This window comes from Papaver somniferum, chromosome 3 (genome assembly GCF_003573695.1).
Source record: "Papaver somniferum cultivar HN1 chromosome 3, ASM357369v1, whole genome shotgun sequence".
NCBI lineage: Eukaryota > Viridiplantae > Streptophyta > Magnoliopsida > Ranunculales > Papaveraceae > Papaver > Papaver somniferum.
Genome location: NC_039360.1, coordinates 108,984,045 through 109,000,926, shown reverse-complemented (window position 1 = coordinate 109,000,926; position 16,882 = coordinate 108,984,045). Strand labels below are relative to the sequence as shown.

Here is a 16,882-nt window from a genome sequence, read left to right as displayed (position 1 = left end):
ATACATTTGATAATCTACAATTACTGTTAGTGCAAGATAGTGTCGTCTAAATTTCAAAATTGGTAGTAATGTTCAGTATATATGCTACTTGCTTTTTTGATAATTATGTAGTATTTCATATGAGTTTATTGTACTGTTATACATGTTATAACAGGAGAATGAGTGCCATTGATGAAGAGCGTCCTCCTTTATGGAAATATGTCACAAAACTGAACAAGGCTGAAGGAGGAGGGAACGTATCATTTACATGTCACTATTGTCGAATTAACTATAAGGGATCATATTCAAGGGTAAAGGCGCATCTGTTAAAGATACCAAATGAAGGAATCATAAAATGTCCCAAAGTCACTGTGGAAGACTTAGCTGAGATGAAAAAATTATCCGATGATGCTGAAACAAGAGCTAAGGCTTCTAAACCTAAACAGGTTTCTTTGCAAAATTACGGGAGTCATGCGATAACAGACTTTTCGAGTTCAACTTCATCTGATGTACACTCCAAGAAAAGGAAGGGTACTATTCAAAATGCATTCAACAATGACGCTCGCGAAGATATGAACAGGTTGATTGCAAGAATTTTTTATTTAGCAGGACTACCTTTTAATTTGGTGAAGAATCCATTTTTTATTGAGGTTATAAGGAGAGCTACTGCAAACAGCAAAACACTTTCGGGCTACATACCTCCGGGATAGAACCAGTTGAGAACAACTCTTTTGCAGGAAAAAAAAATCATATTGGAAAGATGCTTGATCCAATAAAAAGTACGTGGAAACATAATGGAGTTACTATTGTTTCTGATGGTTGGACTGATTTTCAAATAAGGCCTATTATTAATTTTATTGTCGTTTGTGAAAGTGGTCCAATGTTTCTTAAGGCTGTAAACTGCCAAGGTGAATACAAGGACAAAGTTTTCATAGTTAATTTGCTAAAAGAGACGATCAATGAAGTTGGTGCAGATAACGTGGTTCAAGTCATAACTGACAATGCTCCGGTTTGTAAAAGTGCAGGCTTACTTATTGAGACACATTTTCCTCATATATTTTGGACTCCATGTGTGGTCCATACATTAAATCTTGCTCTGAAGAATATATGTGCTGCAAAGAACACCGAAGCCAATGCTGAAACATTTGCTGAGTGTTCTTGGATAAGTGATATTATTTCGGATGACGTGTTCGTAAGAAAGTTCATTATGACTCACTCCATGAGGTTGGAAATGTTTAATGATCATAATAAGTTGAAGTTGCTTACCGTAGCTGACACACGCTTTGCTTCGAGTGTAATAATGCTCCATTTGTTGATATAAAAGAAGGTTTAAAAAGCATGGTGATCAGTCCGAAGTGGACTTCGTACAGAGATGATGATGTTGGAAAATCTCAATTTGTGAAGGAGACAATATTGAATGACAAATGGTGGGACAAAGTAGATTATATCATTGCATTCACCGAGCCAATTTATGACATGTTACGACGAACTGATACTGATCGTCCATGCCTTCATTTGGTGTATGATATGTGGGAGTCTATGATAGAAAAGGTAAGAAAGGTTATATACCGCAAAGAAGGCCTAACTGAATTTCAAGATTCTTCATTTTATTATGTCGTGTATGATATATTGACAAGTTGATGGGGTAAATCTAACACACCGCTACACTGTTTAGCTCACTCTTTAAATCCCAGGTATGATAACTGTCCACCATTTAAATTTATTTTACTTCCAATTTAGTCAACAATAATTTAAGTTGTTCCTTTTTATCAAAAATGAACCAAATGATCTGTGGATTACAGGTATTATAGCCAGGAATGGCTTAGTGAGTCGTCGGGTCGTCTAGCTCCGCATGTAGATGATGATATGTCAAAGAAACGACGTATATGCTTTGAGAGATATTTTGAAGGGGAAGAACTAAGAAAGGTGAATACTGAATTTTCTCTTTTTTATGCTGGAATGAGAGAATTTGCGGCTGCTAATTGCATTGCTGATAGATGGTGTATGGAGCCATTTATATGGTGGGTTACTTATGGTACACCTACTCCTATATTGCAGAGGTTAGCTTTCAGAACTCTTGCCCAACCTAGCTCCTCATCTTGCTGTGAAAGAAACTGGAGTACCTTTGGCTTTATTAATTCTTTGAAAAGAAATAAGATCACACCAAAAAGAGGAGAAGATCTAGTGTATGTGCATTCTAATCTTCGCCTTCTGTCCCGAAGAGAACCACATTATATGACAGGTGAGACAAGAATGTGGGATGTTGCAGGTGATACATTTAATACTATGGGAAGCGGTGGAATACTTGAGATTGCAAATCTTTCGCTTGATGAACCAGAACTAGAGAGTGTGACATTCAATGATCCAGCTGTACCTGTTGATGAAGATGTGAACTTAGATGACAATTAAGGAATTCAGGAGGTTTTTTCACTATTTATAGGGGTTTTTTTCCCACCTCAAGTTTATTATTTTACTTCAAACTTATTATTTATTATTAGACATATATTTCACGTTCAATAAATGCACTATTGGTATTTGAATTTATGAAATTTTAGATATCTATTAAACGTGTCCCCGTAACCTGTTTTTTTTAGAATTGACATGTCCCCGTAACCGTGTCACGTGTCGGTGTCCGTGCAACCCAGGACAGAGGAATAACAACTTAGAGAATATATGATTTTGGATCCTTCCGTTGCGTTAATGGAGGCTTAATTAGAGGTATCATAATCAGATTTTCAAGATGGTATTGACTGAAGAATATTCTCTTACTAATAATTTCATGGTTGAAATGTATGATGTGCGCATAAACTGGAGGTGGTGGGGGATGGTAGTGTTTGAGCTGTTCATATTGATGGACATTTAAAAAATTCTGAAAGGTTCACCTAATCAAAGGTTAGATACAAGTACTGATGGACATTTTCACTACCATGATTCCATGAATCATCAACTGAAACATAGTCCTTTGATTAACGAAGTCCAAATTTTGCAGCTGAAATAACGATCGATGTAATTCAAAAGCATCTTAAACTTAACAAATCAAATAGGAAAAATAAGGATCACCCCCAGTTAAATTCCTAAATAATTCATATAAATTTCAACAACCCAAACTTCTATAAGACTAAAGCAAACCCTAAAATCTATTTCAAATCAATCAAAACATGATCGATCTTAAAAATTATACTCAACAATTGAAGAAGAGGATTATAATGATGATTATCGGAAGTGGAGATGACACAATCATCTTCTGAACAAACATGAATAACTTATTAGATCTTCCACCCACTTTTTACCCATTTCAGAACAAAAATGAATAACCAACTAAGATCAATCTAGATCTTGAAAATTTATTGTTGTAATGAGAAAATGGATATGAAGATGAATGGAATGAGAGAGAGTAGCATTAGGGTAAGGGGAAATCAGATACACTTTTTACCTATTTCTTTCTCTTACGACTGATACGTGGAAGGAATCACTGGGACACATCACATCACGGCACCAGCTCAGTGTGCGTGAAAGTCGCGAGTAAAGAGCGATCTGCCTAGCGCGACCGTTTTGATTAAGAGATTAGTTAGTGATAATTATGAGATTTAACTCACATAAATATGACTTGTTGACACCGTTTATAAAATCAATGTTTCCGTATTGTTTAGACTGAAAAATCGGATTGTTAAAGTTAAAAAATAATTCTTTTCAGCCCACTATATATCCCACAGTCAATCCCACCTGTTATGGGGCAATGACTTTCTCAATATTTGGCATTCTCTTTCTTATCTGACGTGTTTAATTCTTATTTTCCGTTTTTTTCCAGAACTCCCTCCTCCTTCATCCTTCTCATCTTCATCTCCATCTCCATCTCTGACCTTCTCCATTTTTGTTTAATCTTTGCTCGTCCTCCTGAGAGAGTAAGTGTTCACTGAGATTACCCACGCTCGAGGGAATTTTCTGAAGCTCATCGTCTTAATCCATAAAAACAAAAAGGTATAATGTATGAATCTCAGATTTCGGATTTGATTCTATGAATTCTTCAATTAATACTTGATATTACACACTGTTTATGAAAATTGTATTCAAGGATGAAATACTAATATAGGCTTACGTTTATGAAATCAGGGATTCAAAATGTGTTGATTTTGGGAGTTTGATTTACAATCAACAATTAAATTTGTGAAATTAGGGTTTGAAACTTGGGGATTTTAGGGAATTTCAAAGATTCGACTAAACTACCGATCTCCCGATTCTCCCAGTTGCTGAAAAGAATTATTTAATTAAGTTCTTGATCATCTTTTCGCGTACATGCATAACGTTTTTAATATTTGTTTTTGTTTCTTTTATCTTATGTTGCTTTCAATTTACTTCATAATCCACTGGAATTGAGTTACAAATTGAGTATGGGTCAGTGTTTTCTCAGTTGTGGGTGCTCCTTAGTCCTTTGTACTCATAGAAGGAAACTCGAAGTTTGTTTGGAAATGAAAAGTGATCTAGTTTTTACTATTATATATAATGTTTATTATTCGTGATTTGTGATCTTATATTGTGAACCGCTAAGGGCTCCACCCAAACAAGTAGAATTCTTCATCTTCCACCTCATGGGGTACTTATTTATCTCGGCTCTTACTTATTTGTCGCTTCACAAACGCCTAACTCCAGTATGAATCTGTGGCGCAATGGTAGCGCATCTGACTCTGTCAGAAGGTTACGTGTTCGGTTCACGTCTGATTCTCTAAACAGTTCAAAATGAGATTACTGCACATTTCATTCTTTTTGTAAGCAATTTATTTATCCATTGTCTTCATGATATGCTAGAGTTTTGCTTAGTTCTTAAAACGTCAATCAAATTCCTTGTAGATTCATATAAGTATACCAAAACAGTAGTACGTTTTAAACAGGTCTGTGATTACACACATTGTCCAATTGATTTTCACCCATGACTGCATATATCTACAACAAACACATACATAGTTTAGTTGGATTCAAAAATTAAAATTATATGCTTATAGGCTATGATTATTCTGAAGATAAAATGTTAACCCTAAATCATATATATTTTTTTAATGGAACTTCTATATAAAATTGACTTAAGATTAATAAACCCTCGATATTAATATTGATTTAAGATTAATGAACCCTAAAAATCATGATTTAGAATCGATTTCAAATCATGTTTAATTTCTAATAAGAATTTATATATAATCACCTTGTTAGTTTTCCTTCTTCTTTGTTGGCTTTGAGTTGTTCACTAATGATTCCTTGAGTGCGGTGACAGAGAGAGTTGTGGAGTTTTTTTTTTCCTTTTCTTTTTCCTAATTTTTCCGGTTTTTCCAATATTTAATATATCATTTGGTTTTTTTCGGAGCCAATTTTCCATGGGGGGAAGGCGATTGCCAAGTCTTCTGGTTTTCATTTGATCAAACCGATTGTTCACTAATGATTCCTTGAGTGCGGTGACAGAGAGAGTTGTGGAGTTTTTTTTTTCCTTTTCTTTTTCCTAATTTTTCCGGTTTTTCCAATATTTAATATATCATTTGGTTTTTTTCGGAGCCAATTTTCCATGGGGGGAAGGCGATTGCCAAGTCTTCTGGTTTTCATTTGATCAAACCGATTCTTCTTAATTACTTCTCTTCATGTTTGGCTCCTCTTTTATTTCCCCTTATGTGCAGCTACACCTGGATGGTTCTCTCAACTCGAACAACATATGATACATCATCCTAGGGTTTCTTTTAGGGTTTTCTTCTGATGCTTGACTGTGACTCTTGTACATCGTCAACTACTCCCATTCCGAGTCCCTTAACTGCTACCCCCTCTGTTAGCTTTGTTTCCCCGTCTGAAGGTGGTGAAGTTTTCTTCCAATGCCCGTTCAGGGGGTTGGATGGGTGCAGGAATGGTGTCGGGGGTAGGGGATTACTGAAAGCTTCTCTGTTCAATCATCTTAAGAATCAACATTACAAGGGAGTGGATGGCAAGGACATGTGCTGGGAGAGGATCAGGAGCGGTGCAGTATTGTATAAAGCTTGGGATTCTGTCCTATTACAACTGAAGAGCTGGCTTTTCTCGCAGTGTATGCACGTGAATGCATGGGGGAAGAAATGTAAGCTTCATCAGGGGGATATTGTGTCTGCACCGGATATTGTTATTGGCGTAGATGCTCTCAGCAGCTCTATGGCTTCTACTATCGTTGGGAATGTCCAATCTGGAGACCGTGCGCTACCTTCTGTGAGTTCGGAACTTTTGAATATTGTTTTCCAGGCTAACATACCTATTGTATCCAGTATTCCTCCGAAGTGTAGATTACACTTTGCTCGCGTCTTCAAAACCGTGCTTCAGAAGGTGATCGCCTTGCCCAATGACTTAGCTTCGTGGATTCATTTGTTGTTATTTCCAATTTGTACTCTCCATTCATATACTCCTCAGAGCAGCCAAGAAGAGAAGGCCTCTAACAGGAAGAATCTGCAAGTTCAGTCCATCAACCTATCCTTGAGCCAGTGGGACGAAACTAATGGTTGTATGCGTCTGGTCGAGAAGTTATTGGAGGAACACGGACTGCGGCAAAAGCTACTTGATGAGAGTAAGAGACCCCAACTTGAGAACCAGGACTCGACAAACTTACGGTTATGTAGAAACAAGCTAAGGCATGGTCTTTATGCAGCTGTTATTCGTACTTTAACGTCTAGTGGTGTTGCTCTGGACAATGAGGGCACATTGAATGAGTTACGGAGTATGCATCCTACTGCAGCTCCACCCCGGATTTCTTCCACTCCAGTTGGGCATGAAGCTATGAAGGCTTCAACTGATCTTGTCGTAGGGAGACTTAAAAGTTTTCCCAAGGGTACTTCTTGTGGGTGGGACGGATTCAGGGCACAACACTTTTTAGATGCTCTTAGTGGCTCTGCTGCTGCTATTTCGGAAGACCTAATCGCTTCTATCACGGACGTAGTTAACCTGTGGCTTTCTGGTTCTTGTCCTCCTGCTTTGGGTGAATTTGTGGCTAGTGCTCCCCTCACTCCGTTGGTTAAACCGGGCGGCGATTTAAGACCCATAGCGATTGGTACTATTTGGAGAAGGATGGTTTCCAAATGTGTTGCAACTCATGTAGGCAAGGAAATCAATGCATATTTAGGCGACTTTCAATTTGGGGTTGGTGCTAAATGTGGAGGGGAAGCTATTCTACATGCTGTCAATCGTATGCTTGAAGAGAAAGGAGGCTCGGACAAGCTTTCCATGTTGCTAGTAGACTTATCGAATGCCTTTAACCTCATTGACTGCACGGTTATGCTCTCTGCGGTACGTAAATTTTGTCCTTCGATATCTCGTTGGGTTGAGTTCTGCTATGCTTCACCTGCTCGCTTATATTATATGGATCATATACTCTCTTCTTCTAAAGGAGTACAACAAGGTGATTCTTTGGGGCCTTTGTTGTTTGCTCTTACCCTTCATCTTTTGGCTAAAAAGATTGCTATGGAGTGTGAGATTGAACTACAAGCTTGGTATCTGGATGATGGCACCTTGATAGGTGACACCCCTATGGTAGCCAAAGATTTGAAGATTATCCAAGATGAAGGGGTTTTAAGGGGTTTACGTTTGAACATAGCGAAAACGGAGTTGTTTTGGCCCACTCCGGATCCGAAAGCTTCGGTTGCAAGTGTTTTCCCTCCTAATATTAGTAGGCCTTCTAAGGGAGTGAAGTTATTGGGTGGCCCGGTCAGTCTTGATGCTCAATTCAATGGAGATTTGGTTGTTGGTAGAGTGCGCAAAACTATAGCTCTTATTGATGCTGTAGAAAAGCTAGAAGACCCTCAAGGTGAACTGCTCTTGTTCAGGAATTGCGCGAGTGTGTCACGGCTTTACTTTACACTAAGAACCACTAGACCTGAATTCATATCTGAAGCTCAAGATTTATTTGACACTCGGCTGGTTCAATTTCTTAGACATATTATTACTGGTGATGGCCCTGGTTACGGTCTTCTCCAACAAAGGCTTTCTACCTTGCCGTTCAGACATGGAGGTTTGGGGGTATATACGATGCAGGACACTAAGCATTATTGTTTCCTTGCCTCTTGTTTGCAGACCCTTGATTTGCAGTCCACGATTCTTAGATGCACCGGTATTGAAGGTAATAGCCTTTCCCTCCAGCAAGCTATAAAATCCTTTAATTCATTGTGTGGGCTTGTTTCTCCCATTTGCTCAAGTAATGTTGCCACCCATTCTATGAACTCTTTGGAAACTATTTATTTTGATGTTATAAAGGAGAAGTTGCCTACCAACTATGTTATGACTGAACGTGATTCTGTGCTTTGGCAATGCAACCAAACTAAACATGCTTGGGATTTCCTAATGGTGATTCCTATCTTGGGGCTCAATCAAATTATTGAATCTAGGCAGTTTAGTACAGTTCTCCGTTACAGACTAGGGATCCCCCTTTTTGAAGCGGATGGTGTTTGTCCCTTCTGCAAGAGGGAAATGGATGTCTTTGGTGATCATGCCTTGCACTGTGCGAATGAACTTGGGCTTAAATTACGTCATGATTTGGTGCGTGACATTATTGTAGACATGTGTTTTCGTGCAGGGGTTCCGGCTAGGAAGGAAGTTGATTTGGGGTTTCTTGCGAATAATGGCACGACCCTGAGACCAGCTGATATATTCATATATAATTGGGATGATGGACATGACATGTGTTTCGATGTGACTGGTGTTTCATCTTTCACCGGTGGTGGGGTTCGTTCCTTTGTCTCAGGCTTGGCCATTAAGAACGCCGTTACTCGCAAGAATGCTAAATATTTGGAGAAGTGTACGTCTCAAGGCTATGGTTTTAGAGCGCTTTCTTTCACCACCTTAGGAGAGTTGGGGGATGATGTTATAGACTTTTTGAAACGTCTACGCAATTATATTGCTAGCCATGACCCTAATGTTTGAGTTGGGGAATCTCTTTTCCATAGGTTGGGTGTAGTTATTCAAAAAGGAGTTGGAGCTCAGCTTGTTGCTAGACTTCCAACTAGTTTCTTACCGGTTGCTAATCCTTTAGATCTGTAATTCTCTTTTTTAAGATGAAAAATTAGAATAATATATCATTATTTATATTTAAAAATAAAAAAATATAAAACTAAAAACTAAGAATTACGTGGGAAGAGAGAGAAAACCAAAAATTGAGAAAGTCATTGCCACATCACTGGTGGGGTTGACCGTGGGATATATGGTGGGCTTAAAAGAATTATTATAAAGTTTAAGCTACACACTTTGTAAGATGTGGCCGGGCCACATACATCGTTATTTTTTTTTGCCACATGTTGAACTTAAAAACCTGCCCTTTTAAAATTTTGTTAAATGCTTTGCTTTTTGAAAAAAAATAGGAAGTTAACAAAAAGTAAAGATAAACCATCAAGTAATAAAATTGTTTTGGGATTATTATTCTTTTCAATTTTATAAGACATGTCAGCATATAAAGATGGAATATATGGCCCGGCCACATCATAGCCGCGCGCCGTCTACATTGTACACCCATGAGATTTTACAAGCATATGTGCAATATGATAGGGGTACGTTTTTCACTCATACCCTATCCCAACCATATAAACCCCAGTTCTAAAAGGAAACAAACATACCTTCGTTTATAGGAACAAACGGCCAAGTTGTCTAGTTTATAAAGCACTAGGGCATGACCCGTGCCATACCGTCACGGGCTATTTTGCACCGTTTTAAGCTGGGGAATTAGACAGTCGGTAAGACTTATCTTTTATTTACGTCAAAATAGGTTGAAAAATATTCAATGTTTTGTTTATCTGGTCCATGTCATTAATGGAAATCTGCTGGTTGAACGACACGATAATTGAAAAATCAAAATAGGTTAAAAATATTCCGTGTTTTGGAAATCAATAAGTAATACAGTATTCAGTAAGTAATCTCCAAATTTAGATTAAGCTTGAATCAAAATGGTAAAGTTCCAAAGAGTCAACGTTAACAGTTTACTCAAAAAAGAAAGCCTAACCAAGGAAACAAAAAAAAAACTACAGTGAAAAAATTAGAAGATGAAATTTAGACGGATCCATGCTTCTTTCTCACTAAATATCAGATCTAAGACAATATAACAAAGAAAGATAACAACTGACCGGGTCTGTAACCTATATTTTCTTTCAAATCTGTGAAATTGTTAACTCTATTGATCAACTCTAGCCGTTTTAGAACGAAATACACACAAACCCCTGTGAAGCGAAATATTATCATCATCTTATTCAATTCTAGTTTGACACCCATCTAATCAGGTTAATATTAATGTGAATAATCAAGAGAATGCATACCTCAATTCTTGTAAGAATACCACATGCATTGGTCGCTGTCAATCTAACCTCGATATTTTGTTAATTAAACTGTTTTACCTGCACAAAACCGCAAATATATTTACTTAAGTGAGAATTCTATTGCCTAGTAGATGTTCTATTACATATCCCACGCAACTATGCAAGTCTAAGTGAGAGTAATGGAACAAATTCATCTAACAATGTCATGAATTATAAAACTTAACTAAGTACACGAAAAGACGTAAAAAGAGATCACACAATGACACATGATTTATCGAACTAAACATTATGTTTTATAAATGTTGCCAACCCTCGTAAATAAAAACTCCTAAACATTACTCGTAACATAGTATCGAACCAAAGATTGGCCATGTTATGGAAAGCATTTCATTGAAGCGGAATATATATATGCTTTAGAATCTCCAATGCTAACACCTAGCCAGTAGCTGAGAATACAGTAATTTTTTAGCATAGACTATGAATTGTAGGACATGCTATCCAAATAAATGGATCAGGAAACATCAATTAACACGTAAGACTATTAACAAAAGACAGAAATCTGATGAAAAGACAAAACCATATACGACTCTTAATGAGATACACAAACATTTTGATGGTGAGAAGAAGACATTTTTGTCTGCTTGGATTTTTAAAGGAAATGAATCAAATAGAACTAATTTTTTATGGAAAGAATGACTCGAAATTTTTTGATATTTGATTTCAAATTAAAAGAAATTATTTTTCCATCACAGGGTTCATACCTTTTTGATTTTTTCTTGTATAGGCGAGTCTGTAATTTCAGAACATAATACCACAGTTAGTTTACCACCAAAAGCACATAAAAGTGCATTGATGGGTAAAATCTCATGGCAACTGAAGTTAGTGAAACTTTGTTGAAGTTGTATATTGAAAATTTGCAGAAATGGGGGTTGGGGAGGTTAATACCTGCTCTTCAACAATAACCATATCGACATAAAATCTAATTATTCCCATTTCCCGATTACTGGTAACACGAACAGTAACGACGTTTGATTTTCCTTCGCCGGCCCCCAACTGTTTCTGGTTCGGATCAGGCCCTTTAATCGAGGGAGCGTAAACTCTTCAACATGTCCTAGATAACTGAAGATGGTACCTGCTGTTTTTTTATATTAATTTGAGATTATGCCGAAACTGAAAAGCGAAAAAGAAAATTCATCAGAAACCTAACGATATGAGGAATTGAACAGGGGGTTAGTCGTGGGAGAGTTCGAGAGATTTTAATGTATTTAGGTTTTCTCCTGTTAGTCCTGAGGGAGTCTGAGGGAATCTCTCCAAATCTCCGTTAGTCGTGGGGGAGTTTAAAGGAGTCTCCTAAACTCTCTAGAAAACACCTGTTAGTCGCTGGGGAGTTTAAAAAAAGCTCTTGAACTCCCTGTTAGTCATAAAACCCTACAATACTAGGGAGTTGGTTGCTTTGGGGAGTTCGAAGGAGTTTTTAGTGTATTTTGGTCTCACAACAAATCTCTCAAAAGAGTAGAGATTTGGGAAGGAGTATGGTGCGTAGAAAACCATAGGAGAAAGAAGAGGAAACATTTTTTTCCAGGTATGTTTTTTTTCTTCTTTGATCTCCATGATTGTTTATAATAGTTTGATTTGTGTACTATTTTGATTGTTTTTCATATCTTTGATCTCCATGATTGTTTATTTTGATTGTGTGTATAGTTTTTTTTGTGGGTATTCTCTCTCTGTCAAAACCCTAATTTGTGGTTCAAAAGATCTTGGTAAGAAATTGCATGATTTGATTATAATGATATCTTTAAATTCAACCGTTGGAATATGATGAAATTTGAGTATGTCGTAGTTTACCTTGTTATAGAAGTACAATAAAATTTTCACGCGGATCAGGTCACGTTTGCTACTGCAAAACTTGCACAATATATGACTATGATCTGCTGAGTTTAAATCCCGAATAGGGGACTGATTCCTATTTATCTCATTCTCCGCTTATCGGACAAAGCTGAAATTTTAGTATGATGTTTGTATATATGAAGGTTACCTACTGTAGAAATTTCATGAAGTTATGATCAATTTAGGTACACCAAAGCGTGAGAAATCCGGAACTGAATTCTGTATGCACGTATTGAAAGTAGTCGGGTTCTGAGTAATGTATCTTTTTAATGAACCGTTGGAATGCTATGATTTTTGAGTGTGTTGTGGAATATTGAGTTGTAAGTGTACCATAAAAATTTAAATAGGATCATGTAAGTATTAGTACTGCAAAGATTGGACAATATGAAACTGTATTTCGGTGAAACAGAATTCCTTTACAGCTATCTTCATAATTTGTTATGTCATCATGCATTAATTGGCTTGCTACTTTGCATGGGTGTCATTGAGAATCACTATCACTTGTTAAGTCATCTTATTTAGACACATGCTTCTCTTCTATTCTATATGCCAAAGTTCAATACAGTGGCGTACTTCATTCTGTATTGGCGTGTTTTAGCCAATTCATACGGTGCTTTTGTTATACTGATATATTTAAATGAAACCGTTGGAATATGATGAAATTTGAGTATGTCGTAGTTTACCTTGTTATAAAAGTACAGTAAAATTTTCACGCGGATCAGGTCACGTTTGCTACTGCAAAGCTTGCACAATATATGACTATGGTCTGCTGAGTTTAAATCCCGAATAGGGGACTGATTCCTATTTATCTCATTCTCTGCTTATCGGACAAAGCTTAAACTATAGTATGATGTTTGTATATACGAAGGTTTCATACTGTATAAATTTCATGAAGTTCTGATCACTTTAGATACACCAAAGTGTGAGAAATCCGGAACTGAATTCTGTATGCACGTATTGAAAGTAGTCGGGTTCTGAGTAATGTATCTTTTTAATGAACCGTTGGAATACTATGAATTTTGAGTGTGTTGTGGAGTATTGAGTTGTAAGTGTACCATAAAAATTTAAAGAGGATCAGGTAAGTATTAGTACTGCAAAGATTGGACAATCTGAAACTGTGTTTCGGTGAAACAGAATTCCTTTACAGCTATCTTCATAATTTGTTATGTCATCATGCATTAATTGGATTGCTACTTTGCATGGGTGTCATTGAGAATCACTATCACTTGTTAAGTCCTCTTATTTAGACACATACTTCTCTTCTATTCTATATGCCAAAGTTCAATACAGTGGCGTACTTCATTCCGTATTGGCGTGTTTTAGCCAATTCATACGGTGCTTTTGTTGCAAGGAGTTGCTAAGGGATTTTCTTTGATTAAAAATTTGTCTAAGTAGCTCTGCGTGTTAGTACTGTGTAATCTAGTATCACATTTTTTATCATGTGTTACATTAGACCGTTTGGTGTTATTACTATCCTTGCTTTGTTAAGTTCTAGTATTAGTCTAAGTACTAATGTAGCTAACATGTCACACCATAGAATGGAAAAATCCATCCAACCTGCTGAAAACAACAAGAAGAAAAAGAATGTTAGGAAGAATAAGAATACGGAACCGGAAACGGAAACGGAAGTGACTACAAATTACAAACAATGGACAACTCGAGAGACTGAGAAATTATTGGAACTGTTGGTAGAAGCTACACTTGAGAAGAAGAAAGACACTAGTGGATGTTTTACTAAGAGAATAGTGGAAGAGGAGATACTTCCAAAACTTAACCAAGCATGTGGTTGTGAAAAATAAGGAAATCATATCATCTCCAAGTTCTCCTAACGTTGTAAAAGCCAAAACACCGAACCCATAACCATGAGTTGTACATTTCTCTAAGTATTTATTACATTTGCGGGTAGTAGCTGCGGAAAGAGCATGACCTGGTGTAAAGCTACGAATCCCTCCTCCTGTAAAAGGTGAGACACACGTGACATCAAAGCACACGTCCCTGCCATTCTCCCAATTGAAGACAAGTAGATCAGCGGGTCTCAAAGGTGCATTCGTGCCGGACAAGAAGGCCATTGGTACTTCCTTTCTTGCAGCGACTCCGGCCTTAAAGAAAATGTCCATCACTACATCACGAACCAAATCATGACGGAATTTAGGACCAACTTCACTTGCGCAGTGGATAGCGTGGTCACCGTAAAGTCCATATCTCGCTTACAAAGTGTGTAAATGTTGTCTACAGGAAACAGAGGTATACCCAATCTGTATTGAGTAATGGCACGAAAGTGTCTCGGACCAATAGTCTGATTCAGACCAGAAATAGGAACTTCTTTCAGATAATCCATAGCATGTTTCAACTTGTTACTTTTCCATAAGACTGCATCCATTTCTGACATTGTAAATTTGGTGGATAACTCTTTCTTAATAACATCGAAATAACGAGCTGCCAAGGTTTGCATGGGGTGGGGGGCAGTGTTATTAGTACATAATAAATTTATTTTGTATTAAATCAATATGCATTAGGGGTGGTTGTGATAATGGGCGGGGGTGGTGGATCAGCATTGGGATAATGGAGGTGGGTGCTGGTGAGAATGGTGGAGTGATGACGTTAATTGTAGTGGTGTTGGAAAAAGTAGTGGTAGTGGGATGAGAACGGTGTCCTAAAGTAGATAAACTATTTAGTTACCTTTGGTTAAAATTTATTTGATACTCCCTCTGTCCCACTATTAAGTGAACCATTTGATTTTAGATTTTATACCACTAATAAGTGACCTATATCATTAAACAAGGAGATATTTCTAAAATTATCCTTTTAGTTAATTATAAAAAATATAAGAAATATGCATAATTTGATAGGCATGTTTATATTCGTTGCGTAGGTGTTTTAAAATGTTTTTCAATGGTATGAAGTTTGGAACATCCGTGGAGTAGTTTGAGAGATAAATTATTTCTAAATTTCACTAGTTATTATCCATAAGGGTATAATTGTAAAAAATGCTTAAAAGTACTATTTTCCTTGTTTGTCTTAAAAATTGTGCAAACTTAAACTAGGTCACTTAATAGTGGGACGAAGGGAGTATTATTTATTTTTTAAAAATCTTTTATTTTTCAAAAAATTTTAAATTAAAATAAATATTAAAGACCAAATTTTTCTAGGCAAAAGATAAATAAATAGCTGTGGTTTTAAGATTTGTCAGGTCGGGATAGGAAAGAAAATGAGACCTATAACAAAAATTGACCATATACAAGGCTTCATGAGAATCAATTGTAATTGATTTAGTTTCTCATATCTTACTCTATTTCCATTTTTTTGTCATGATTTCTGTTTTTGCCATTTCTCCTCGACTCCATGTGATTATGCATGCTTGAGAAATAGTTCATGGTGATTGGTAAAGGGAGAAGATAAGTTGATAGGAAACGAAATGGATCAAGAATTACAGATTATTAAACTTTAGAAAAATGAATAAACACAAGTCTATGGGGCTGTTTGGTAACGATTAAAATAATTGATTATGAGGTCATACGCCATTATAATTATAATAATCAATTCTGAGGGTGTTTGGTAACGATTATAATAATCAGTTATTTTAAACATAATCTAAAAAATCAATTATTTCTTTACACAACTAAAACTTGTTTTTAAAAATTAAAATAATCGATTCTCATTTTTATAAACAAAAATTCGGGTTTCCTTTTTCTTTTCTATTTATTTTCGATAAAAACTAACTGAGAGAGGGGAACTAGATAAGAAAAAAATGGGGAAGAAAAACCCTAGATCTGATTTCTCTCCTCTCTGATTTCATCAATCGTCTACTCTCCTCTGTTATCTGTTCATCAGCAACTCGAATCTCGACGATTAATCTCGATCTTCTCTCACATTTCTGTTGAAACCCAAACTAAGGTGGTGAATTCATCTTCTTCAAAATTTGAAGAACTTCGTATCAAAATTAGGTAAGTTTTCTTTAGTGGGTTTTCAATTTTTTCTTTGTTAATTTCAATTTAGTATGTCAAGTGTTTTGCTCTGCTCTTGATTTTGGAAATCCCACCAACTGTTTGTGAAATTGCCCGACTGGTATTTACTAACATTTTCTTAAAAATTGGGTTCATTAGAATGTCGACTGAAACTGCCAAATGGTGTAATAGTTTGGAAAAAAGCCTATGTGAACTTTTGATCGTTCAAATACTTTGTGGTAAGAAGCCTAAATCATTTGTGAAAGAAGCTTGGATTGAAGTAAAAGATGAATTCAACAAGAAAAATGGACAGAGTTTTACTATGGATCAGATTAAGAATAGGTATAATGTGTTGAGGGTTAGACACAATGACATGAAGAAACTCATGTCCCTTAGTGGCTTTGAATGGGATTCAGAAGATAAAAAGATTATAGTTGACGATGAAGGAGTGTGGGATGCATATCTTGGGGTAAATTTAATTGACATCACCCTCTTTGTTTTTATTGTAGGTTGTATTTTGATTTGTGAATTATTGTGGGCAGTAGTTAGTAGATACTTTGTAATGTTTTGACGTAGGAAAACCCGGATAAAAAAAAGTATAAGACAAATGGCTGCCCTATCTATGAAGAGTTGTGTACCATTTTTGGCGGTTCAACTGCAACTGGTTCTAATGCATATGTTCTGATTAATGCACTTGCTCTTTCCTTTGAATTCTGGTTGTATATGAGGCATGAGAACTAGTTTTAAATTGATAACCTGTTTATTCTACTGTTCTCTATTTTTCCT

General features: G+C 36.4%; 2 protein-coding genes across 3 annotated transcripts; both read left to right on the top strand.

The window, feature by feature from the left end:
* The first annotated feature begins 1,317 nt into the window (after positions 1-1,317).
* LOC113359846 lies at positions 1,318-2,388 on the top strand. Its single transcript, XM_026603419.1, has 2 exons — positions 1,318-1,598; positions 1,782-2,388. The coding sequence occupies exons 1-2, from the start codon at positions 1,318-1,320 to the stop codon at positions 2,386-2,388; spliced, it is 888 nt and encodes a 295-aa protein (XP_026459204.1).
* A 1,333-nt stretch (positions 2,389-3,721) lies between these two features.
* Positions 3,722-9,074, top strand: LOC113357055. 2 transcript variants are annotated; one of them, XM_026600316.1, is made up of 3 exons: positions 3,722-3,957; positions 4,090-8,086; positions 8,540-9,074. In XM_026600316.1, the coding sequence occupies exons 2-3, from the start codon at positions 5,713-5,715 to the stop codon at positions 8,884-8,886; spliced, it is 2,721 nt and encodes a 906-aa protein (XP_026456101.1). In that variant the 5' UTR covers positions 3,722-3,957; positions 4,090-5,712; the 3' UTR covers positions 8,887-9,074. The 2 variants fall into 2 exon arrangements, with proteins under 2 accessions (XP_026456101.1, XP_026456100.1); XM_026600315.1 differs by having other exon boundaries at positions 8,522-9,074.
* Positions 9,075-16,882: the final 7,808 nt, after the last annotated feature.